Source organism: Amblyomma maculatum, chromosome 4 (assembly GCF_055883805.1).
Source record: "Amblyomma maculatum isolate TAMU_Amacu chromosome 4, ASM5588380v1, whole genome shotgun sequence".
Classification (NCBI taxonomy): Eukaryota; Metazoa; Arthropoda; class Arachnida; order Ixodida; family Ixodidae; genus Amblyomma; species Amblyomma maculatum.
The window spans coordinates 128990152-129017368 of NC_139347.1; the positions used below are offsets into that span (position 1 = coordinate 128990152).

General features: G+C 46.8%; 1 protein-coding gene across 1 annotated transcript; it reads right to left on the reverse strand.

Annotated features, from left to right (window-relative positions):
• Positions 1-404: 404 nt before the first annotated feature.
• Positions 405-23925, reverse strand: LOC146192366 (papilin-like). The gene is made up of 4 exons (XM_084600456.1): positions 23853-23925; positions 16682-16885; positions 15209-15394; positions 405-610 (listed from the first exon to the last, which is right to left on the reverse strand). The coding sequence occupies exons 1-4, from the start codon at positions 23923-23925 to the stop codon at positions 405-407; spliced, it is 669 nt and encodes a 222-aa protein (XP_084456582.1).
• Between the last annotated feature and the right edge of the window lie 3292 nt (positions 23926-27217).

The window sequence follows — 27217 nt, forward strand, 5'->3', positions numbered from 1 at the left end:
ATGTGGAGATTACAAAACACGTTCCTAATATTGTGTCTGACGCGAATATTACCAGCTTACGCTTTAAGCACGAGATAGTAAAAAGTGACAGTATATATGTCAATTCTGTCAAATTCTTTACCCATATAAAATCGTTGCTGCGGTTCTTTTCAATCGTGTTCTGCTGTGATGTGGTTGTTTAGCAGAAAAAGTAACAGAGAAGTATTAAATGTTATCGACGAATTCAGTGCCACCTTTTTACCTGAAGCAATCTATTAGCGAGCCACACCGCGCTCTAGCCGAGGGTGGTGCATCTGGGATGCCAGCACCAAGAATGACACTTAGTTGCGCATAGCAGCATGCTCAAATTTGTCTGCATCTTGCGTGTTTTTTGGCATTTAACTCAAATTCATACAAGGACGTTGTCAGAGGCCAGCCAGCAGCTTTTCGAGCATGTTTCGCTGGCACGTCTCCGAGCAGGCGGCGAGCGAGGCATGGCGGTTGGGGCCTGCCAGGCAGGCTGTACGCCACGCCACGCAGGCCGCCAGGGTACGGTCGTAGTAGAATGCGAACCGCTTCTGGTCGAGCGGGCACATGCCCTGGAAGCGGGGCACACGGCAGGCAGGCTCCCCTGCGATCGAAACACAGGAGTAGATGTAGTCTAGATGGATAGGCGAAACAACTAGTCAATTCATTTCGAAGCAGAGTTTTACAGTTTGGAACTTCGATCGTAACGTAGATTTCTCAGGACAGGGAAATGCCGCCTAGACAGATAAAGCCTGGTCATGTCTTCCCCTCTGCAAGACTGACGTAAGAGGCAGCCGGAGATCTCTTGCTGTAGTTGTGGCTCGAGCGTGAGCCAAGCTTGCAAATGATTCTTTCTGCGGTTACGTATGCTGTATCAGATGCAAGAATTTATATTACAGCTTGTTTAGCTTTAGATGGTAAATGACTCTGTTGTAATGGTTACTCGTGGCAGATCTAAACATGCCAGTGTTTGTCCTGCAGGCAGAGATTGAGACTGGTCCTGGCTCCCAGCCGAAAAAAAAAATACAGAAGATTCTCTGTTGTCACAACATAACTTCTGTTCGGTTTTTCTGTTGTGACAACAGAAATTTCTGCAGTAACGACACAAAAGTACTAAACAACTACAGTCTATAGAAAAGTACAACAGAAAGAACTGCACACCTATACAAAAGTACGAAAACACTGCAGAAAATTCTGACGTTTACGACAGAACTATTGATATTTTGTCATATTTTTGTCACAGTTCTGTGATTTTTTTCGACTGGGCTACACATGGGATTGGCACCACCTAATTATTAGTGTTCACAAGTCATATACACAATCACACGTAATAGTTGATAGTTACGCCTGCTTGTTACCACCTGGAATCCCTACCTGAGCCCTGCAGAAAAATTAAGAGAATGCGAGAAACCCCTTTCTATAAGACAACGTCCTAAAGTGAACTTTCAGGGAATGGGGGACTCCCTTTTTTCTTGAGGGAAGTGATAACACTTTTCCACACTGTACCCTGAACAGAACATAATTATGTTCTATATCCCCGCCCACAGCGCATATGGAACAATGCAGCGATGTTGTGAGGCCCGTCTTGTACAGCCACTAAGGGGTATGAGTATATCCTGTATCAATGCGACATTGTGGCTTGGCATCTTTGTAGTCGCTTGGCTCAGTTGCTGGTTCTAACTCTTATAAGTGTCTCCGACAACAAAAATTTTCCGTGACACATTGTTTTCTTGTCACTCGAACACCATGAAGTGGTTGAACGACACGTAAGAAGTCAAGCCACTGTCGTGTTCTTATGAAGTCTATTACTCTTAAAGCCTAATGGTGAAGACATTTTTTATGTGCAGCATCGTAGCAGGACCGGTAAGCGGAAGAACAAAATATGCAATATGGCACTTCTTCCTTAATTAGAGTTTATTTGAATCCCTTAGCCGTGCAAAAGAACCTCGACTGTGCATTATGGGGCGATTCAAACAAGAACAAGTCACTTGTTGACTCCATTGAACAACTGAGAACCACGTAGCCAGGTTTTTCTTGGGAAATTTCGGCAGGAGGGACAGTGTACGTGCCACTAAACGTGATGTCAGATGGAAACTACTTTACTCCCGCCGAATTAAGGGACAAACTACTGCGTTCACTATTTTTTGAGGAATAACTGGCGATAATAGAAGCAACTATCTGAAAGAACCTCACTATGTTTCCCGGTGTACTGACCAGAGTCATAAAAATCTTGAATATTAGGCACGGACTGGCACTTACGCAAAGTTCTTTGTTAAACCAGCACGAAATTGACTGATAGAAGCGCAACTGTGCTGCGTTATGAAGAGGTCTTTTTTTCTTCATGTTGTAATCGCCGTGCTATAAGGCCTTCGGGCGCTGTGGGGCAATATCTGTATAAATAATAAAAAACAAAGACAAACAAGGGAAAAAACCACAAAATTCAGCAACGAAGTGCCCCAATAGATTGACAATCGAGCAACATCACCAAGGTAAGCATGAGTTAAAGATAAAAAAATGAATTTTCATGCTCGAGGATAGAAAAACACACACATATACATAATCACACTCAGAAATATATATATTTATATTGTGAAGAGAAAGAAGTGCGCGAGGAACATTCCAATCAGTTGCATCGTGATTGCCGCACGAGGTGAACCTGACTGTGTTCGCTGTCGCTGTGTTCGCCGCTGATCGGCCCTGTCCGAGTACCTTAATAAACCCCCATCTTACATTAGGTGGAGCTGCCGGTTAAGATCTATCCTCTCGCCCTGGAACTCCGTAGCCGCGCGGTACTACCTCCTGCGATGCCTGAAGACAGCAACAACCAAGCCGTACAAGTTGGCTCGCCCATCATCTTTCCCAGCTCCCTCCACCAGCGAGACCCCGCCATCTTCAGCAGCACTGACGACCATGACGTCGAGGACTGGCTCACATCCTATGAGCGAGTGAGCGCTTATAACAAATGGGACGTGGAAACTAAGCTAAGCGACGTGATGTTCTATCTCACCGGTGTAGCAAATCTATGGTTTCAGAACCATGGAGCAGACATTTCAGCATGGTCCGTGTTCAAAGCCAGCTTCTCTGAAGTTTTCGGCCGTCCGGCTGTGAGGAAACTTCGCGCTGAACAGCGCTAGCATGCGCGTTCTCAGCAGGTTGGCGGGAATGTTACAAGTTACACCGAGGACGTCGTCGACTTGTGCAAGCGCGTGAACGCACAGATGTCAGAGGCCGACAAGATCAAGCACATTCTGCAAGGCATCGATGACGACGCCTTTCAGATGATGCTGACAGCTCAAGATATCCGCAACATTGCGGAAGTTGTCACATTGTGACAAAGTTGAGATGAACTGGGCAAACAAAGGGCCATAACTCGCGCGAACACCCTGCACTCTGAGTCGCTTGCTCGCCTGACAGATGCAGGTGAACATTCTGCACTCCTGCCACAAATCAAGAGCTTCATTCGGGAAGAAGTTGCTCGACAGCTCTCCCTTATGTCCTGCCATCACACCTAGCTCCCAGTTTGCGCAAGATTATTCAAAAATAGGCAGCTGAATCTCTTCCTTCCATCCATGCCCGTCGCAGCCCTGTTGACATATGCGGCTGTTGCTGCCCGACTACTACCTACATATGCTCCACCGCAATCTGCCTACGTTCAGCCGCCTCCTGGTACTGCTCGAGAACCTGCGCAGTTTACTCGACCGGCTCCAAGACCACGCAATCATTGGCGCACAACAAATAACCAGCCAATTTGTCACACTTGCGGGCTGGCTGGACATATTTCCTGTTATTGAAGAAACCGTTTCTCATGTGTCAGCACCACCTAATCATGGTTCTGGGTGGTCTTCGACGCCACAGCATTTCGCGCCTACTGAGCCTCCAGCCAGCCGTCATTTCTCCCCAGACCGCTTAACATGTCCGACCGCCGTTCACCTTCGCCGCGATGTCGCTCTATCTCTCTGATGCGACGTCGACAGAACGCTACACTTGAGGAAAACTAGAGGCCGCAGTTTCTGAGGCGAGAACTGCAACCTCGTCGAACTTCCCAAGTCCTCATCTGTCGCCAGCCAACCTTATTGAAGTTTTCGTCGAGGGTGTTGCTGCCATGGCTCTAATTGACACTGGTGCTGTGATTTCGGTAATAGACGAAAAACTATGTAGCTCTTTAAAGAAAGTGAAAACGCCAATTGCGGTACTTTCGTTGCGAACGGCCAGCGCTCAGCATATCAAGCCTTTAGCAGCCTGTACAGCTCGAGTAATGATCCAGAATTGCCTATATACGGTTGAGCTCGTCGTGCTGCTAAGTTGCGCACATGCTGTAATTTTAGGCTGGAATTTCCTGTCGCGTAACGCTGCTTTTATCGATTGTGCTCGCGCTGAAGTAGGGTTCTCAAATTTGCCCGACGCCTTGCCAGACGCTGATCCATCCAATTCCTGTGGTAAAGCCCTTGTCGCCGAAGATATTGACTTTCCTCCCTGCTCCTCCGTGCTTGTTCGTGTCGCTTGTGCTTCGGTTAGCGATAACATCGTTTTCTTTACACCAGCCCATGTTTTCCTGCGCTGCATTGTCCTAGGCTGTGCTCGTTATTTCCGCTGGTCTTTCCATGTTATGGGCCTCTAACCGATTTAACTCCCCTACTGCTTTGCCCAATGCTGAATGCCTCGGCAGTATCCAACCAATCACATCTATTTTGATATCTAAGGAACCTGACGACGCGCCACACTCTGCCGTGACTGCGCTCAGCCCCCCTTCACCTGCGCCCGCTCCTCTCCCTACAGACTTGTTCCCCCGTTACATCGACGCCGATCTTCCTCCAGCGTAGCACACTCTAGCTTTTGAACCTACTACATTAGTTTCGCTCCTCCTTCGACTCTCATCAAAGTTCTTTAGGTCAAACTTCTACAGTCACTCATCGCATCGACATCGGCACCCACGCACCACTGCGACAGCGCCCCTATCGTGTGTCTACAACCGAACGCCAGGCTATTGAAGAGCAAGTCGACCTAATGCTCTAAAACGGCATGATACAACCCTCAAGCAGCCCTTGGGCCTCACCTGTTGTCCTCGTAAAAAAGAAAGATGGTTCTATTCGCTTCTGTGTCGATTATCGCCGCCTTAATAAGATTACGCGCAAGGATGTCTACCCTCTTCCGCGCATCGACGACGCTCTCGATTGTTTGCAAGGCGCCCAGCTCTTTTCTTCCTTAGATTTACGTTCCGGGTACTGGCAAATTCCCCTGGAAGCGGCTGATCGGCCCAATACTACCTGTGTAACTCCCGACTGCTTTTACGAATTTACAGTTATGCCGTTTGGCCTTTGTAATGCTCCGGCAACACTTGAGCGGATCATGGACACCATTTTACGTGGCCTAAAGTGAAAGACATGCCCCTGCTACCTCGACGACATTGTCGTCTTTTCTCCCGACTTTGACACACACCTATACCTTCTGAAGCATGTTTTAACCTACCTACCTGATGCCGGACTGCAGCTGAAGTTGAAAAAATGTCGTTTTGCCGCACGCCAGCTCACCATTCTCGTCCACGTTGTCTCCAAAGAAGGTGTATCTCCAGATCCTGCCAAACTTCGTGCCGTAGCAGCCTTTCCCAAACCGACTTCCATCAAAGATCTACGTAGCTTCCTCGGGCTGTGCTCTTACTTTCGCCGCTTTATTAAAACTTATGCTTCCAATGCTGCTCCCTTGAGAGAACTACTGTCCGTCAGTTTCGACCTTTCGTAGTGGTCGCCAACGTACAACGATGTTTTCAATGCTTTACGCCACGTCCTCACGGCACCGCCTGTATCACGTCACTTCAACCCTACAGCGCTTACCGAGGTCCACACAGACGCCGGTGGTATTGGTCTCGGCGTTGTACTCGCTCAGCGCAAAGCAGGTCATACTGAATACGTGGTCGCCTATGCTAGCCGTACACTCACGAAGGCTGAATCCAATTACTCCATTACTGAAAAAAAGTGCCTAGCGATTATTTGGGCTCTTACTAAGTTACGCCCTTACCTCTATGGTCGCCCTTTTGAGGTAGTGACGGGCCACCATGCGCTTTGTTGGCTTTCCTCACTGAAATATCCGTCCGGAAGACTGGCAACATGGGCTCTTCGCCTTCAGAAATATGATATCCGCCTTGTTTACCGCTCCGGCCGCCAGCATCACGACGCCGATGCACTTTCCCGCTGCCCCCTTACAGATGAGGTCGCGAGCCTTTCCTATTCCGACGATTCTCCGCCATCGCTTCACATCAATGACATGCCATCAGCACAGCGACAAGATCCTTGGATAAATTCTCTCCTCAATTTTATCTCCAATCCTAAAGCTCCTTCTCTATCACGTGCTCTCCGCCGCCATGCTCCCCACTTCGCCATTCGTGATAACTACCTCTACCGCCGCAACTACTGCGCAGATGGCCGCAAGTGGTCGCTAGTTATTCCCCGGCAGCTATGTTCGCAAATCTGTGACTATTTTCACGCTGACCCACGATCCAGTCACGCGGGCGTCTTCAGACATACACTCATCTCCGGCTGCGTTACTACTCTCGGGGCATATACACCTTCGTACTCAAGTACGTTCGCTCATGCCTCTGCTGTCAATGTCGCAAGCCATCTCCTAAACGTTCTGCTGGAGAGTTGCTGCCGTTACTCTGCCTACCACGCCCTTTAGATCGCTTCGGCATTGATTTGTACGGGCCGCTTCCCTACACTGCGGCCGGCAACCGCTGGGCTATCGTAGGCGTTGATCATCTGACGAAGTATGCAGAAACCGCCGCACTTCCATCTGCCACAGCGTCAGAAGTAGCTTCCTGCACTTTGGAGCGATTTGTTCTATTACGACCCTGCCGTCTTGCTCACGTCATAAGTCGCCAGGATGTCTCCTTTTCGTCCCGCGGGTAATTGCGAAGAGGAAGAAGTGCACGAAGAAGATTCATTCTAGTCAGTGGCCTCGTGATCGCTGCGCGTGTTGGATCTGTTTTCGCTGTCAGTGTATTCGCCGCTGATCTGCCCTGTCCGAGTACCTCAATGAACCCCCATCTTACAATATATATATATATATATATATATATATATATATATATATATATATATATATATATATATATATATATATATATATATATATACATATATATATATGATGCTACAATGCGAATACATGGATAAGCAATGCCTCTGTTTCGAAAAAACGTAAGCCCGCAACCTTTCTGGGTCCAATCTTCAGTTCCTTTTTAGATCCAACCTTTAGAGTCGGAAGATTCTAAAGCTTGTAGGGTGCTGGCCTCATAGAATATTAAGCTACTGCTCTCACTGAACGGCTCACTGACGTGATTGCGCATACAACGCCGCACTTCACTATCTACTACTGCTCTGCTGTTTATTTATTTATTTCGGATACCTCAAGGGCCCTTGGGTGAGGGCTTTACATGAGGGGTGGGCAAACAACCTGGTGTTAATAAAACAATGTGTCTATGGCTTTCTTGAAATGGTCCGGGCTTGTATGAAGGATGGCACTTGTGGGAAGATTGTTCCAGTCACGAGTTGTTTGAACAAAGAAGGAGTGAAGATGGGTGACGGTGCAAGCAGGTGGAGTGTAAACGGCCTGATGGTGGCTTGTGCGGGCTGAAGAACGATGAGCAGGCTGAATAGGACAACTATAAGGAAAATTGTGAAACATTTTATAGTACAAAGAAAGTCTTGCAACAATATTGCTGAAGGTTAGGTAGGCATGCATTATTTTTTAAAGTTTCATGAGGATGCAGGTAGAAACTTTGCAGGAAAAATGTTAAGGCTGTCAGCGTTGCGCCTACGGTAGCAGTATTTGGTATTTTGACAAAAAATAAGTAAATTGGTTCACAGCACAGGAAAGGCGCAGTATCTGCTACTACCTTTTTTATGTGGACGCTTGACCCGCGCAGTAAGGCAAATGAGAAAGGTGGGAGTGAAAATGGAATGAGAGAAAGAGCAGCCGTAGTGGAGGCCTACAGCGTAATTTCGACACCTGGGAATCTTTAACGAGCACTGACAACGCACAACACACGGACACCTCTGCGTCTCGCCTGCAAAACGTAGCTGCTGGCGATTTCGAGTATTGTTTTCAAGTATTACAGTGAGTTACACGTTCTTTGTCAGGCGAGGCCGAAGGGTATACGCTGTTGCAGGTTGGCCGTTTCTCTTCACTACAGCACCTATACTGCTCATATTATACTTTCCGGGAAAGTGACGCGATTGGTGATTTCGTCCTCGCCAGGAAAGCGCGTAATAAGTCTAAAACGTGAAAGTTATTGAACGTGATAGCCCTATCCTTTGCCACCTAGATCATAAGGCTATGCCTGTATTTCGGGGACGAAAGGAGAGCGGTCGGGGGAAATCGACCCGCATCTTGGGAAAGGCGTCGTGGCCTAGCGACCTAGTTTGCCAGTATCTTTAATCTATCTATAACCAGTGTCATTTCTAGCCCATATGCTCCAATTAAGTGATTTGTATGTTGAAAAGCTTTGTCCACCGAAACTCTCCTTGTTAACATGGACGGAAGAATGTCCAGTGCGTCATTAAAAATCACCTATTTGACTATTTTGGCTCGCATTTCCTTACAAGTGACTAATTAACGAAGAGATCAGGCAATTAACGCCGACGGTAGGCACTTTTGTATTGTGTGCGTTTGAGTGCTTACGAAAGCAAAGAAAACGAGGTGCGCTATGTGCTTGTATTCCTGGGGAGGCCAAATAGGCATGTCTCCACAGCGCGCGTACCAATGAACAACTCTCACATGTAAAACGTTTTTGAGGTATGCCGCAAACATGCACTTTGGTGATATTTTTGCGTTATCAGAACTGGCATAGACCGTGATTAGGCACTTGAATTCCATCAAAAGTTTGTAACGTATAGAGCCTCACAATATGGAACCTGTTGAAAAAAGGGCTATCTCAGAACTCGACGCCGACAATGTATTTCCAAAGGTTTTTCATAAAAGCGAAGCTCTACGACGTGTGGCACTAAAGAGCAAAGATAGTGGCGTGCTGAACTGCCCGACTCCTGTTTCAAACATGTGCATTTTTGGTTTGTTAGGTTTATTACGGCCTGCTTGAATGATACTGCTAGATCGAGCTATTGAAGGCAGCCTTTCAAGGAACGCGAGTGTGCGCAAAGCTTTAATCGTAGTCGCTAACACAGCCGCATGAAATGTCAGGCCGGAGGAAGTGAATTCTGCATCGCTAAGTTTAGAATCGGCGGAACGTGTTTTAGTTTTGTGTCGTAGAAGGAAAAGCGTTTGAAAAGGGAATGCATATTGTTAGAATCTTGTGGAAGCCATTATAGCTGTAGTGCTTCCAGGTATGTATATTAACGGACCTTGATTAGGGGTTGCGACGGAAGACAGTACTGAAATGAATTTCTGACGCACTTGGTTGTTATTTTCATGAAGACCATTTTTCTTTTTATGCATCTTTGATGCATGTACCACTCGCACCACACTTGAATGATATTAAAGCTGGAGTTAGGGAGTAATTGTTCACTGTTGGTAATCTACTGAATAAGAATACAGTAATCTGTAAAAAGCCTAATTTGAAGTACGTCGGCTATTATAGTGATAATCATGTTACGGACGAAGGAGGAAGAAGAGGGCAGTGGCGCGGGCAGGAGCGCGCGCGCTAGGCACATATTCATTAAACGTCATTTCACGACCATCGAGCAACTTCTCTCTGTCCCCTGTTCTGTTGTCATCGCTTGCCGCCACGTAACATTTGGTTGGAGGTGCGGCGTACGTCATCCCCATCCTCGCCTTGGAGCATCGACGCCATCTGTAGGGACCATAGACCGAGGGCCCAGGGACATCGCCGAGCAGTTTCGTCTCAGCCCTACAAGCCCAGACCTGACCAACTACCACCGCCCAGCCCCCAGCTCGGACCTGAAGACAAGGAGAACAGACAGACTCACCAGAACCGAGACGAAGGACCCGAAAGACCCGAATGACCTGAAGAAACCGATGGACACAAACACGCAACCCCCGCCCAAGCTGCCCGACGTGACCTCAAGCCATCGGTCCCATGAACTCTGGTGACGGATGGTTGAGAGCTCCAGGGGAGGCAGATCACCCACGCATCAGACATCGTACCGGCATATGATTAAAATATGTGCGAAATGATGTCTTGAGCATGCTCAAGGTCTGCGGTCTCTCAAGGTCATGCTCAAGCATGATGCTCAAGGTCAAGACTGCGGTCTGCCTTTTTATAAAAAGGCAGACCGCAGCACGCCTGCTGCAATGCGCTCTGGAAAAATTCAGACTTCCGTGCCTCTCTCGCGGCCGCTCTAGGAAAGCGTATTGTTTTTCACCGAGCCCGCAATTAACTCGTTTTTCTTCTTGTATGGCCGCCGCTACCGATCAACTCAGCGACTTCGGCGACTCATCTAACAAAAGCGGTGAGAATTCTTTTCGCCGCAGGCTGTCAGTTAACTGCATATTGTTTCCGCCTTTGTTTAAACCTTGATCTGAGTTGGTACTTTTACCCTGTGTTTTGTGTGTAACTTTTGCCCATACTTATTATATCTGAAATACTTACTTTGTTATCTTTATCGTCTTCATTTATTGCAATGTTTTGTTCATTGTCGGGTTTTCCTCTTGTCCTCTACCGAGTCATCTTTTATGACTATCGTGTCACGGCGTTTTATTTCTTTTATTGTATTCCATTATTATGCAGTGTAATTTGGACTGCTATCTATAAATATTCAATTGTTTGTAAAAGAAAAGGACTCTCTTGAGCTTATTCCTCAATCACACACCGACACACCGACACACATACTTCACGGATTCACTGGCCTAATTTTTAACTGTGCTCTCAAACCTCATTGAGGGACGACATGTAACTGTAAAGGGGATCCCGCGCCTCTGTTGACCGTAAAGGCGGGGGTTTGTGACGGCCACATTGTCTCCAAAGTAGGTTTATCTCCAGACACCGCCAAACGTCGTGCTGTAGTAGCCTTTCCCAAACTGACTTCCATCAAACGTCTGCGTAGCTTCCTCGGACTGTGCTCTTACTTTCGTCATTTTATTAGAAATTTCGCTCCCATCGCTGCTCTCTTGACAGAACGTCTGTCCGGCAGTGTCGACCTGTCGCGGTCGCCAACGCGCGACGATGCCTTCTATACTTTGCGCTGCAACCTCACGGCACCGCCGTTTTTGCGTCACTTTGACCCAACAGCACCTACAGGGGTCTATACAGACGCCAATGGTGTTGGTCTCAGCGCCAAGCTCACTCAGCGCAAATCTCGCTTCGCTGAATATGTGGCAGCCTATATTGACCGTACACTCCTGAAAGCTGAATATAGTTACTCTGTCACTGAAAAAGAGTCTTCAGCAATTATTCGGGGTCTTACTAAATTCCGCCCTTACCTCTAGGATGCCCTTTTGAGGTTGCGACGCACCACCATCTGCTTTGCTGGCTTTCCTCACTGATAGACCCGTCCAGCAGAATGGAAAGATGGGCTCTTCGTCTTCAGAAATATGATGTCCGCATTGCCTACCGCTCTAGCCGCAAACACCAAGGCGCCAAAGCCCTTTTTCGCGGCCCCCTTACAGCTGAGGTCTCGCGTCCTTCCCCTTACAGCGATTCCACGCCATCGCTTCATATCAACATGTCGTCAGAGCAGTGGCAACATCTCTGGATCCCTTCATTATTACCTTTATAGCCCAACGACTGCTCCTCCATTGCGTGCTCTCCGTCCCTATGCTTCGCATTTTGCCATTCCGATAACCTCCTCTACCGCGGCAACTACAGCACAGATGCCGCAAGTGGTTGCTCGTTATTTCTCGGCAGCTACACTCGCAAATCTGTCTGTTTTCACACCGATCCACAATCTAGTCACGCCGGCGTCAAGACGTACTCCCGTCTCCGGCTGTGTTGAGGCATGTAAACCTTCGTACCCATTTACATTCGCTCATGCCTCGCCATCTCAACATTCTGCTTTAGAGTTGCTGCCGTTACCCTGTCCGCACGTCCTTTCGATCACGTCGGCATAGATTTGCGCGCACGGCTTCCCTGCACTGCAGCCAGCAACCGCTGTGCTATAGTAGTGGTTGTGTAACTCACGAGGTATGCTGAGACCACCGCCCTTACATCTACGACGGATCAGAAGTAAGTTCAATCATTGTTTTCGACGATTCGTTCTTCGCCACGGTGCACCTCAAGAGCTGCTGACAGAGGACGCCTGTTCTTGGGTGATGTGAAAGCCCTGCTTATCACGTGCAACATTATCTATAGGACCACTTGCACCTATCGTCCCCAGATTAATGGCATCGCTGAGCACTTGAACCGTACTTTTACCGATTTTCTCTATATGTACGTTGCCTCCAACCATTGAAATTGGGGCCTCGTCCTTTAATATGACATTTTCCTTACATTACTGCAACAGTCTACTACTGGCGTCTCTTCTTTTTTCTCCTTTACGGCCGTCATCTTTCTGCTTTAATGGACACCATGCTAGCGGATCAACCTGACATATAAGAGTATACTCCTGCTTCTCAAGCCTCCAATAATGCGGAACTCTATCGACACATAGCCCGCGCACTCACGACTAACACCCAGTACCGCCATAAATCCCACCATGACAGCCAACACACGACAACGGAATTCTACTTTGGCACTCTTGTGTGGCTGTGGATACCCTACAATACTCTTGGACCATCCTCAAAAGTTATTGCCAAATATTATGGCCCATACCGTGGTTTGAAGCACACTTTTCCTGTTAATTATGCTGTGGAACCTCTTACGCCGTCTCATGACCTCCGCCGGCGTGGACGCGAGACTGCTCACATTCAGCGCGTCAAGCGCTATACGACCCTGCCACCTTGCTTACGCCGTAGGTCACCAGGATGACTCGTCTTATTCCCGCGGGAAATTGTGAAGAGAAAGAACATGCGGAAAAATTCCAGTTAGTGGCGTTGCTATCGCTGCGCGTGTTCGACCCGACTGTCTACGGACTATTTTCGCCGCTACTCTTCGTGTCCCAGTGCCTTTAAATAGGCCCCATCCTACAGGTAATAGAAATCGGAGGATAACAAACGTTAGCAGGCGGTCCCTTTTCTTAAACATCACCACAACCCGTGCTGTTATTCAGTTAGAAAGGGTACTTAATGATACTGTGACATTAAAATTATGACTAGAAATTCGAGGGTGGATTCAGCGCAGCTACGCAAAAACTGTTCGGAATTCCGCCAAGGTAAGGCGCCATCGTTGTCTTAAGATTTAAAAAAGTCAAACATCCATCTGATTGCGATATAATGTCTGGGCCAGCTAGGAATGCTAGATAAACATGCCGCTCGTATGTCCAACGGACAGAAATTACAATATGAAGATGGGGAAATTGTTTTTTTTTTCGATATTTGATCACCCAGTTTTTTTAGCAAGGTTTTCCGGAATTTATTTAGTAGAGTAAGAATAGAATTCGGCAATGTATGCTTGAATAGTATTCTTCAGACTTTCTAACGACCCCACTGCATTCCGATTGCTTAGCTTGTAAAATGCTGCGACAGGCGCTAGTTTCAACCTATCAATATTTCTTGTTAGATGCAAGATTTCGCCGACATATCCAATATTGGATAAGACATATCCGAGCCGGAAGTCTCAATGGCTGAGTGACTTCGAGCTATGAGCTTCATATATCTCAGAACATGTGCGCATGGGGACCACGAAAGGAGCAAGGAAGCACCATCCAATGAGTATGGAGCAAGGCAGACAAAACAGCGCGGAATTTTGTCAACGTGTTACGATAGAAAAGAAAAGAAATTTTCAATAGTGAAAATAGACTGGTTTTGCCAAAAAAAGTAAGAAATCAGAGACCACATATTCATTCCTCATTAATGCACTAGTCCCCATGGAATTTACCGCCAGGACGGAAGGACCAAAACAAACAAGAACACTGTCTACATAGATGAGACAACGTACAGAGAAAACATAAGGGGGGGGGGGGGTGATGATAATCGACTTCTACAGCTAAAGGAGGCCAGAGTATCGATGAGGAACTGCACCTTACCTGGCGTTGAAGAGGCCACCGTTGCTCTCGCAGTCGCTGAATGCAGCATGTGTGGGCGTCCACTAGTAATTATCACTGATTCTCAAAACATTTGCTGGGTAGGGGGTTATTAGCGGCAAGCTAGAAAGAAAACTATCATTCCCCTCATCCGCACGACTAAGCGAGCACGCTCTCTCACGCTCTTTCAAAGGGAGCTCTCATTATTCCCCTCCCGGCCTTCTTCCCCCTAAGTTTCGGGGCAAATGATGGGGGTGAGAGAAACTGCCGTTGCGCACCGGGCGGCACCCCTTCCTCCTCCCCTCTCATCTCGGCAGACAGCATCTGCATCCCGAGAGACGACGCCGCGACGCCGGAGCGCGCTGATGCTGATACGACATCGAGGAAGAACGCTGTGTTGGGTGCTTCCAATAAACAGCTTGGCCTGCTGACTGTGCCTCAGTGTGTCTTTCTTCACGGCCATGGCTATGGCCCGAACTAGCGGTATGGCGTTTGACTCTGAGAGCAAAGACTGAGATCGTTAGAAACTCTCACAAGGTCGACGTTGAAAACAAATGAAAACAGCAATTAATTTGGGCCCCAGGGCGAGACAGCGTCACTGGGAATCCGCAGGCCGATATCTCGAGCTTGCTATAGCCTAGCGAGATCAGAAGCCGGAGTGACCAAGGTGATGACCCGTATCAATGAGGACATTTTAGAGCGCTTCCAGTAACCTGGAAGACGGTATGCGCAGCTTAACAAGAACTTAAACGGGAAACGGTGGCAATTCTGGTCGCATAAACAAAGAATATAATGCCAGTCTCATAATAACATGCTCTGGACTATGCCCCGGGAGATATGTCTAGGATGCGAAAGCCCACATTTTGCCAACAACATGAGGCTGTCAGAGAGTTCATGCAATTACCCGTAATACACAACGCTGCGCCGGAGCAGTGTAATGCTGCCCTGTCCAGCTGGGAATCGGAAAATGTGCATTGTCTTGTTGAATGGGCTAGCCAGGAATCATAAGCCGCTGAAGTCCTGGACTGATGACATAAGCACTTTCAGCTCGGCTAGACTTACTCGAACGCTTAGAAATCTCTCTCTGGCTCTACCATGCGGGAAACTCCCTTCAGTAACCCGTTTTGGATAAGCTTCGTCGCATCATGTTTCGAGCAAGGAGAGCAGAAGCGCCTTACCTGTCGTAAGGCATGCCTCGTGGCATTCCTCCTCGGAGGTGAACCGGTTAGGTCCATAGAGGCACTTGGGGCCCGTTTGGCGGCTGCAGTTGCCATCCTCGAAGAAGAACGAGTAATGGCGAGCCTTCAACTCTTCGTCGATGCAAGGAGAGGCTTTGAGGGGCTCCAGGCACTCCGGGGGCAGCTCTGCGTGGAACCAGCAGGTGGAGTAGATAGGGCCGCGTACTTACACGACGAGACAGCTAGAGCCTCGCACATTATGCGGCCCATTAACACCATAGTAAAATTGCTCATGGCTTAGCTTTATCAATCCTAGTGTCTAAGCGAAAGCTTCATACATGGCAAAGCTATTTATTACAGAAGCCGGCCAAATGAAGCGAGACTATTCGGAAGGCGACAAGAAGAAGCAGACACAAGGGAAGAAAAAGACCGGGAAAAAGCAGATTCGCGAGGCTACAAGAAGAAAGAACAAGTGAAGAAAAGGAAGACGGGAAGTAAGAAGAATCAGAAGACCCCAAGAAGACAGAAAGAAGGACGAAAAAAGAGGGAGCTGAGGCGCATGCTCAGTTGTGGCCTGCGCCCGGCACGGTGATCTTAGCTTTACATGGCGTGTTGAAGCGTTCGCTTCGTGACTCAGCTTATACGGTATATAACGCTGCAAACAGTAACGTTTATGAAGTGCGGTGATCTAACACACACACTGGTATTTTGTTGAAATTTCGGACACTTTCAGTATACCTACTTTTAGCATTCTCGATCCTCCAGTTATTAGGTGCTGAGGGAATATGAACGTTCACTTTAGCACAGGCAATTGCATATCGCGGAGACCTTACTAAGCCCATCGAGCCAACTAACAGCTGAGAAACAACGGCGCTGTCAAAATCTTCATAATAGGCACACGTCGTGACAAGATGAATGAAACATACGGTCTCCGCGGTCGCATCATTCCAATATTAAACCAGAGCAAGAATTTATGTAACTTGTCCTACAGGCTGGAAGGAAGTATAATGAGGTTTACAAAAATAAGAAAAAAGCCTCTGCCTGTTCCAATTTCATTAGCAGGCCACATAACTGATTGCTAAAGAACCCTCATATGTTTATAATGCCTGCCGTGAATGCCTTCCTGGTTGAAAACAATTACTACCCGCCACCAATTTGTACGCGACGTCGACGCGCCGTCAACACTGGCGCTCAAAGATACCTCTGTTAAGATAACGCTGCATTGGGTGAGTTGGCATTAACGCCAATAAAAAAGATAAAAATCACGTATAACTATGAGAATGCACAGCGCCAGCTATTTCTGCATATTTACACCATTTGAAGGTACCAACGAAACAAACACTTTGGCACCGTAGAGAAGTAGGATAAAGTGTTTGTTTTTGCACGTTAAATTGTTTCTCGAGTACTTCATGAACAGCAACGCAAGTGTAGCTTTCTGTGGATAACAAAAGGCAGCCCTCAGCGCGTCCTCACCTCCCGCAGCAGCGTCAGCGCGGCCGACGCAGCGCTTGCGGCAGTCACTGGCCGTGGTGAAGCGGTTTCCACCGTCCAGGCAGCCGGGGTCCACCTGCCACCGAACCAGGCACAAATTCTGGTCGGGATCGTGGTAGAACGGGTACTTCTCCGTCTCGGCATTACAGGCGGTCAGCTCGAATGGTGACTTGCAAATGGGCCCTTCTGCGAGTCCAGCGAATGTTTCATATTTCCGTGGCGTGAAACGAGGACCAATGAAAGAGAACACGTAAGCATACGGGTTTTGTTATTTACTACGTCTTCACCTGGGCAATCAGCGAAGTATTTCGGAATTCAAAGTTCACCGCGCTGGCAAAAAGCATAATTTTACAGGCAGCTGTATTTGAACACATTTCGAATCTCCACTTGATCCCATGCCATTAATTTCTGCTTCTGCTGACAAAAATCACGGGGAACAACGCCTCACTAAAGTTCTTATAGAAACACTGCTATTGCGCTCCTTATTCGCAAGAATGCGTCCTGAGCCCCAGTCAGAACTGCAGACAACCGCGATGAATGATAGAGCAAGACGAAACGGTTAGCATTCCTAACGAGTTTTATCACTCCGTGTCTCTGGAGAAACTCAGCGATGGTCATGTCAAACATTCGCGGAGGATACGTAGTTATTGTGGTGCGCCCAGAGAGGGTACGACTGGTACGACTTTACCCCTGCTATGCTCTTGTTCGGTCCTTTGCTTTCCCACCTCCTGTTGATTTCTTCGCGAATGATGTAACGACCAAACAAAAGGTATGGTCGTAAATGCTTTGTGTTATTTCACGTGTATTTCTTTCACGCTGGTAAGTTTGCCACGACACATTACCAACTCGCCACAGTGTGTATCATTCTGTACGGCCGAATGCGGTGAACGTTTTAAGCAGAACTGCGAACTCATCTTTCATAGAGCAGCGCATGTGGAGATAAAAGCGATGGAGGCGTAGATCTGGTTCTATCCGTCGCTTGCGATTTTAAGCCGACATCTCACGCCAGCACACACAACCTCATCCGCTGGCTTTTGAAGGCTGTTGATCAAAGACTGCATGGCCTTCTGCTACTCCAAGCTTCACAAGAGTTACATTGTTTTTTTACGTGTGGAATGTCGTATCAAGATTGAACAATTTACTCTATTTAAATCGAGAAGAATGTTCTTTGGAAGCAATAGAATAAGAACTTTAGGCAGGCTGTTGAGCACCATGTCGGCGTTGATGGGCACTCAGGTCTTGTATTCTGGCATGGCCTGTCGGTCTGGTAATGTGATTCATTTCAATTCTGTTTAGGAAGTTTTCGTCGCATAATGCGCTTCTGTGTGGGGTCACTGTGTCTTCTACGCTGCCGTTTGTGCCTCTGTATATGCATGCCCTGAGTGGTGCGCCTCTGTCCATTCTTGTTAGCAGTTGCGGTCGAAATCATGTTTTTAATTACAAAATTGCGCGCGTTGATTTAGTTCTGTCTTCTGGATATTGTTGTGCTCTGATAATTGCTTAAATCTACGTTCTGGAGCGTTGTTGTGATATGCAGTTTGTGTTTTCTATACACGTGGCTGTCCTGGGGAGGCCTACGCTTTATTTCTAAAGAGCGATGTGACGGCGTAGTAGGTAGTGCTTATCTGTACACGAGCAACGCAGTTAAAAGGAAGCACGAGGAAAGAGACATACACACGGGCGTTTACTAACAACTGAAAATTTTATTTCGGAGCAGTACGTTCAGATAGGCAACAGGGAAAGGGAACAAAAAGAAACGCTGCGCGAACGCCCGTGATCAGTGTAGCCAAGCCAGAAAATGAAAGTGTAGATAAGAAAATAGGACGCGATATGAGACGAAAAGCGATAAAAGCCAGCAGTGTAAAGGGCTGATGTTATTTAATGACAGGTAAGAACAATAAAACATTCAAACATTTTTACTATCTCGCTTTTTAATTTTTTATCGTTCTTACTTGCCATTCCGCAACCTCGGCTCTTTAAAACTATCTTTCGGCTTTTTACACTGGTGGCTTTTATAGCTTTAACCTCATATCGCGTCCTGTTTCCTCATGTACTCTTATTTTTTTACTTGACTACATTGATCACCGCTGTTATCGCAGCGTTCCTTGTTCACCTTTCCCTGTTGGCTATTTAAACGTATTGCTTCGAAATAAAATTTCCAGTTGTCAGTCAACGCCCATGTGTGTGTCTCTTTCCTCGGGTGTCCTGTTAACTGGGGTGCTCGTACACAGACTATTTCTTGTTCTTGTGTTGTCTTGTGTCCACTTGCGCCCACTCGTGTGCTTCAGTTTCATTTCTTACTGTAACGGCACTGTAGGCATGGTTCGATGTTCATTGCGTGATAGATGAGCTCTCTCCACCATTTATCTCCTTTAATGCTTCTGAGCATTACGGTGATCATAGGGCTGAGATTGCGTGGTGCCTTTTTCAGTCGCGGTTTCGGAGTACACGCACGGACGCTAGCATTTTATACGGTCTAAGCGGTTTTTTGTTATGGAAGTCCAAGAACTCTGGGAGGGTCATTTCAAACTTGAGTCTCCGCTGAGCTGCGTGATGGCATTCAGTATGGTACGTCATTCGAAGCATTTCACGGGGGATGTGACGCGCTCAACAACTTGAAAACATTTTTTAAGTTCTTCCGTAGGGTGCCTTCACGACTTGAATCGCTGTTGCCGTACCTGCAGATGAAAGTAATAAAAGTAGACACGTCTTCTGTTCTATGATTTGAATGCGTTATCGTCACGTCTCGGCTATTGATCCATGACTGTAGCTTGATGTAGGTGATATGCTGTAGTCTTCATGCAAGAAGTTGTGGTCACCGTTCTGTGTTCCGCCTGGCTCTTGGGTGTTTAGCCTTGTGATGTGTATTGCTGCATCGGCTTGCTGATCTTTGTCTTTGTCGTTTCAGAGGTGTAGCAGGTAGAACAGTGTTTCGCTTGACCTGATGGCCTTGATGTAATTGTAGACGGGGTTGCTCTGCGCTTTGGAAGTCGACTTCGTTCTGTTAAAGGTCAGGTTAGACGTTTAAAAGGCGGACAGATCCAAGGTCCCAACATATGCACGAATGTTCCTACATCGTCATTCTCGTCTCTTAAGGCGAGCAGTTCGTTATTCCATGGGCCTGTGCGTGTGTTTGCTATTACTCTCAGTGCGCGGATTTATTTCAACTCAGAAAGAACGTAATTTCCTCCCACATGGAGGACAGGGTGACAGTCAGAGCTCGATTTACAAGACCTCCAAAAGAGGGCTATTTTTGTGGCCCACTTGGGAGCCAGGAGACTCTAGAAGTCGGCTGTTGTGATAATATATATCTACGTCAATGTCGTCTCTCCCAGAGAAAGTTCATACATTCAGATTTTAAATACTTACTTTCCGGGTATATATGCATGCACGTTTCTTCAGAGCGCCCTCACGGCGTAGGAGATCTCCAGCAATGCAGAAGCGCGCAAAGCCGGCTGTATGGGAAGCCGCAGGAAACCACCTCATGCTCTTCCATTTTTTTTTCTCATGTAGACTCCTTTGCATAAATGTGCGCATTCATTCCTGCAACTGCTGTAAAACTTTTTCAGTTGAAAATTTAAACATAGTTGCCGACGAACAGACCCGCTAATGTGCCTGCAAGAAGCCTATTCTGGACTATACTTGTTGATGAGATCTACAATGAAAACGTCCGCAGAAAGCCCAATACTAAACAAAGCTAAACGGACTCCTCAGTCGCTTGTGGGATCTCTTTCAAGCGCTTACCGTAGGTTGAGTCATTCGTCGTGAGCTCTGAAAAACAACAGACAAAATGAGAAGCAGTTTCCCACCGAGCAAATTTTGAAATGTACTATACACCAGGCTTCTCAACTGCACCAATGCACGAGGCGGAAGACTGCAGGTCCCATGCTCACGGCGCCACTGCTTACACAACCGAAGGGACACTTCAGCATAATGTAAGGCTAGGAACCCTGCAGTAAACATCTCCCAATGGCGAAAGCATTTGCTTCGGTGAAGGAATGGCTAGAAAAGCGCTCAGCTCGCACATACGGTGCACGTAAGGTGGGTCAGCCGTGAATATCTGGTAATGATTGACAGAGCACGCAAACTTCAACGTCTCGATTTTCTTCTTATCGGATGCATAGTGGAGCACAATATACCTCTCACACTTCGCTCGTTCTTACGCGCCTTGTTTTTGTACGCTAGCGAAAAACGAGCCAGCCAATTTGCAGGGATTACAGACGCCTTCGAGAATTAGCCCTCAAGGTATCCACGCACCTGGAAAGCAAGACGCTTGTGTGCTGTGTGGTTTCGTCTCCCATTACATAGCCCTAGGTGATCTAAATTTCCTAATTACCCCCACGACGGTGTCTCAGGCACTAAAGCAGCTGAGCGTTACGCCCCGTATACTTAGTTCGGCTTGATCACGCATGATCCCGAACCTCTACCTGGTATCGTATAGCCCTCTCCAGGTCGACAAAGACCTCGATATAATGTTGCTTGCGGAGACAACCTCCCGCATCATGTTTTCTAGGCTGTTTAAGATGTGTTTTTTTCTTAAATCCGCCATAATGAGAGTCCAAAAGTCATCGCAAAAAATTGGCTGTGGCTTACCTTGGTTAAGCCTGGTAATTGCGAAGCAATACGTGGGTTCTGCTATTGTACCTCTTGTGGTAATGCTCTGGTTATGCCTATGCTAGTATGGCTATGGTGATACCCTTGGCTGTGCTATGTTTCTGCTATGTTTGGCATGGGTAAACACGCACAGACACACACATCTCGTTCTTCTTGTGTCTCCGTAGCTCGCTGATGCGTTCTCTTTGCAACTTGCCGAAGCGTATAGGCTAGAAGCCGCATCTGATGGGCTTGACGAGAAGAGCAGGAGTCAGGCCGCGGCCGTGGCTATGCGCCGCGAAAGGTGACGGCGTGAGATGGGGCACAGTTTTTAAGCAGATGGTATGACGTCACATAGCGCGCAGCGCACCTGGTGAGAGAAGCGGGAGACAGGCCGCGGCCTTGGCTATGCGCCGCGCAAGGAGACGGCGTGAGAAGGGGCCCCGTTTTTACACAGATGGTATGACGTCACGCAGCGAGGTCACGCGAAAGGTCAAGCGTGGCTATGCGGCCGCGGCATGGCACGGGCTGAGGTGGTAGCTAAAGTAGTATTGCTTTGCAATAAAAGTATGAATGTCAGTTTGATATTTATAACACTTTCAAACGCTTTTTCTAAGGATCTGGTGAGGGCTATTGAGTGGTAGTTACAGGTACTTGTAGGTTGTATTCCGGTTTAAGGAGGGCTGCAATAAATGCTTCTTATCACGCTTAAAGTATCTTTCCGGTGCTTGATATCTCACCAAAAATAAAGCAAAACTAGAGTAATACTACATGTGACACGAGAATGGGTTGAGGCTAGATTTGACACAGTGTTTGAGCAATTCCCAATTTAAAGCATGCTACTTCATTGATAATATGGCCATTTTAAACTGACACTACATTACGCAGCATAACAATGTATCTGCACTTATCGCAGCTTTGACAGGGCTGCAAGGAACTACTTAGAGTATAACTGTCATTAAGCGATACCCACAAGAAGTCAGCAAGTAGTTGTGCTTCTTCTACGGGGATGCGTACGGGTGCCCACAAAACTTTGGGAACGTCAATATTAAGAAAAAGTTTAATTTTTTTTGCTGCTTATTTATTAATGGCCAGGCACTTATGAGTGCTTTGTAGGAACTCTAAAAATGAACATTTAAATCCCTGGATGCATTATTACACTGTCCGGCAGTCCCATGTGGTTACGTTTCGTAATCAGAGAACTTTTGTGGACCCCTGCACGTTCTCACTTGCACCTATGAGCGTTCGGCGAAAGGAGCACATTAGCCCAGATTGATCGAAAACGCTTATATATTCTTAATTGCATGTTCTCCGAGGACCGAGTTTATGCAATAACACGAAAATAGGGAAATAAGAAATGTGTGGCAAATAGAGACGGTACATATGGTAGAGAATTGGGAAATTTCGTTTGTGCAGCGAGCAAGAATGGTTTTAAACTAGGCTGTTCCATACAAAATAGTGGCATAGTTATTTTGGTACCTTTCGTCATTGAGGATGTTTCCGGAACACGACTACACACTTTCAATGCTGTACACAAATTTGGTAGGGTTTTAACAAGGCTAAACCGAATTACCGAGCGAAACCTGTTTATAGCTTGCTTTAAGTGTGGTTTAGTCTACTTGATGTAGTTGGGTAGTAACTCACTATGCAGTACTGATTAAATTACATGGTTTAATTCACATATGCCAATGCATTCATAATCGTAAATTGTCCAATACATTGGGAATCCCTATGCCCCATTTATGCAGCAATGATGAAATTAGATGGCTCAAGTTCTCGCTAATAGATAGGGATATCCCACTACGTTATTGATTAAAAGAGTAGAGACACCAAATATTCGCTGTCTGTTATGTCTGTGGAATAACACGCAACACACTACTAAATCTTCTGTCGTATACACCGGCAACGCCACGTGGTGCATCGTCAGTGCGAAACCAGTTTGGCCACGGCCGACCAGCTTCAGTGAGCCGAGATGGCACCATTAATCACTCCTCCGCAGCCTCCGTTCCCTATGCTTTGCCGGCAATCTACATGAACACGCCCCTTTAGCCTGGTTCAGCCCTTCAAGATAATTTATTCCCTGCAAGGCGATATTCGAAGTTGCACCTTGAGTAGTAGAGCTTGCGGCATAAAATCACAAAACGAAATAAACACCGATTATATCGCACTTGTATGTTCACGTGACTAGAAGGCGCCTAAGATGACGCCAACGTCGTCCGATGCATAATCGCACTTGTATGTTCACTTGACTAGAAGGCGCCTCACCAATGTCGACCGGTGCTTGAAACCGAAATCAAAGGCACGAAAGGAAAAAAAAAATTAATTGTTGAATATTTAGTTACTGTGCGGAAAACCCGCGTCGTGATTCATGTGAGCTATTTTCTTATGCTGACTGTCCCCAAGAAAAAAAATAACGGGGGCAATAAATTTTGGTGTTTCTATTTCGATATATTTTGTGATAGGTTCACAGACTTTAAAACCTCAATATTTGCAGCCTCGGTAGTGGAGGACAGCGTTCGCTCTACAAAAGCTGCGATGCCGCTTAGCCCAGTTCCCTTACTTGGTCTGACGTAATGAAGAACGACGCCGGCGAACACCACGGCGACGGCGGTGACCAGGAAGCAGACACCCATGCACAGGAAGCACGGGTTCTGATCGCCGGCAGTCCTCACCTCCACACTGCACAACACGTTCAACCCAGTCGCACTACTTGGGCACTCACCCGACAAACCGATGCTGTGACAAAGGCTGTCCTCCTAGAAAGCGTCTGTGATGCCGTCGCTTTCCGTTGTGCAAATCAATTTGCCTTTTATTCACCATGCATCATGGATCCGTCATGTTCGCAGCAAGTTCTTACCAAACTTCAACGGTTCCAAAAGGGACGCCGTTTTCTGAGGCGTCCCAATGCTGTTCTTTCAATCGCTTTGGTACCTGTACTTACGCGAACGAAATGAAGCCCTTTTAATTAAGGCGCACAGGAAGTCACTTTGAGATTGCGGTTGTAATTAATTGGCGAACGACGGCGGTTATTTCCGACAGACGGTGCTCACACGCCACCGGATCGTTTCTTTTTTTTTTTTTTTTAGAAAAGCGTCATTGTGTTTCGCGCACATGTGGTCTCCAAGTCTGAGACGTGGCAAGTGTGAGACGTGACTACCGAGCATTCCAAGCCACCGCGAATCCCATTCTCGACCACGCCAGCCGCATAACGGACCACACCGCCCGCCGGGTGCCAATCATCTACCGCCGCAAAGCCGAACAACACCATTCATCTCAAGAGAATCGCCGTGACTGAAGCATTAAGATTCTTCGCCCGCAAGACGGGTTAACCTTAACGCCCACAGCATCCACATACTGTGGATATTTTTGCGTGAAATAAGGCATGCAAGCTGCGCCAGCGATCTTCATCGCATTTGTTATCGCGTAACTAACACCACAGAAATGCATGTAGTTTGGATTAGGTCTGTATACAATCCCTGGAGCACCGGGACAAGCGGCAGTCACCTGTGATTGCTGTAGGAATTAATCAATGGGTTGGTACCGGAGCACTTGCGTTGGCTGCGCTAATAAGTAGCAGTGGATACGCAGCTGTATTTAGGCGGTAACAATGTTAGCCATGTTAAGGCTGCTACTAAACACCCGTTGTTGATTCTTTCGACCATTCAGCTTAACCGTCTCGCTAGTGAGTAGGCCCTAAAAGGAACAGTATGGCACATCCACTTACCTAGGAGCATGGTTACCCCCTGTTGACAAAAATGAAATTAAGCGGTTACAAGAAAGACGCACCATTATTGCTGTTAGGTACTTAAATTACCAGGAGCGGCTTACCGTCGGTAGACATGCCTTGTTCTTAGCTAGGTTTAGCAGTAGGCGCGAGTCAACAAATGCAGCTTCTTCCTTCTCGTCTTCTCATAGGCGGGCGCTAGAGAAAGCTCTGCCAAACCAACAAGGAAAATTGGCCATATGACCAGGCGGTGATTACAGTTTATTGGATTCCATTGTGCAGAAATGAGATTTCAAGTGTTTGAGCAAGCCAGGTTTACTGACAGAGATGATTAAGGTTGGTTGGTTGGTTTGTGGGGTTTAACGTCCCAACGCGACTTAGGCTATGAGGGAGGCCGTAGTGGAGGACTCCGGAAATTTCGACCACCTGGGGTTCTTTAACATGCACTGACATCGTACAGCACACGGGCGCCTTGATTTTCGCCTCCATCGAAAAGCTGCCGCCGAGGCCAGGATTCGATCCCGCGTCCTTGGGAACAGTAGTTGAGCGCCGTAACCACTGCGCCACCCCGGCGGGGAAGGTTTTACTGGCGCTAACGGAGCTTTAATTTGTAACTTTGGAAAAAAAGGAGTACATCATTAGGAATAACAAAAAGAATATAGAAAATAATTGACGAATTATTCTAACAATCTGTTATGATGAAAAACGTTTTTATTCTAGAAGAAAATTCATTATCGCAGGGCAAACATTCCCATCGGTACGTGCCTGCATAGAAGTGCCAATAGACAGAGTAACCGCTGAAGACAAGCGCAACTAAGTTTCTGTAATGGAATACCTAACAACCGCCTCCTGAACGATGCATAATCGTGAAAAAAGAGAAAAGAAAAGTTGAATTGTTTCCGGTCAGCACAATATTGTAACAAAGGACAGGTTGTAAGACCAAGCCGTTAACTGCGGAAGTAAAACTTTATCTGCATAAATGACAACCAACTCACGTGAAGAAAACCCCAACTTTGCGAGATCCCTAGGCTTTACTCCTCCAAGGAAATAGAAGGTTATGGAAATCATTCAGGGAAGTAGGCGCTGAGGTGCCAAATTCTCGTATTAAAATATAGCTGCGAAACTGTGCTGTCGTGATGAGCGCATAGGTTGGAAGGAAGTCAAAGGAGAGCCTCTCAGGGATGCTTTCACTAAAGAATCAGCGGATACGTTCCGTTGAAGGCCCCTGTGTCTAGGAACGCAAACAATCCTAATCAATTGGACATGAAGAGGTATGATAAAAATGTGAGAATTGTGACTCATTAGACACGGATACGAAAGTGCACAAAGATAGTTAGTCTGTTATTATTAAAGCCGTTGAAGAAAGCGCTGGGCAGCTTGCCCAGAGCAAAAATCACCGCTAGGAACTTAGCCAAATAAAAAGGGGTGGATCCTGGAAGACGGAGAGAAGACCGGTCAAGAGATGAGAGAAAATGCCCACACCTGCTTTTTCTTCACACACCGAGGCCTCAGTCGTAATTATACCATGTGAGCGGAAGGCCATCAAATAATCCTGTAGGATGTCGTCTACCAAAGGGAGGGCTAGTAGTTTGGTACTATATGGATAAATATCATCGACGATTATATTAACAAATGACATTGTAGCGGTCCACCGAGACGATAAAGGGCAATACGATAGGGATTTACTCAACTAAGTTACAGTTACTGACAGAGTGCCTTGCTAATTGCAATTCAAATTTACGAACTCCTGAATTTATGGTCCTTATTTTTTTCTTTCATTCAATTCTGTGATTACATCCTAGGTTTTTTACAGTTGATAATTGAGTTATTTCACTAATTAATCATCTGTAATACATTTGGCAGTCCGCACTGGACCGAAACGAAGAGGCGTCCGTGTGCTGTGTGATGTCAGCGCATGTTAAAGATCCCCAAGTGGTCGAAATTACTCCGTAGTCCTCCACTACGGCTCCTCTTTCTCTCTTTCTACTTTCACTCCCACCTTCCTCTCTTCCCTTAAGGCGCGGTTGAGGTGTCTGCAGAAAACAAGTGAGACCGTTACCGCGCCTTTCTCTTCATATAAGTCAATCAATCAATCAATCAATCAATCAATCAATCAATCAATCAATCAATCAATCAATCAATCAATCAATCAATCAATCAATCAATCAATCAATCAATCAATCAATCAATCAATTAATTAA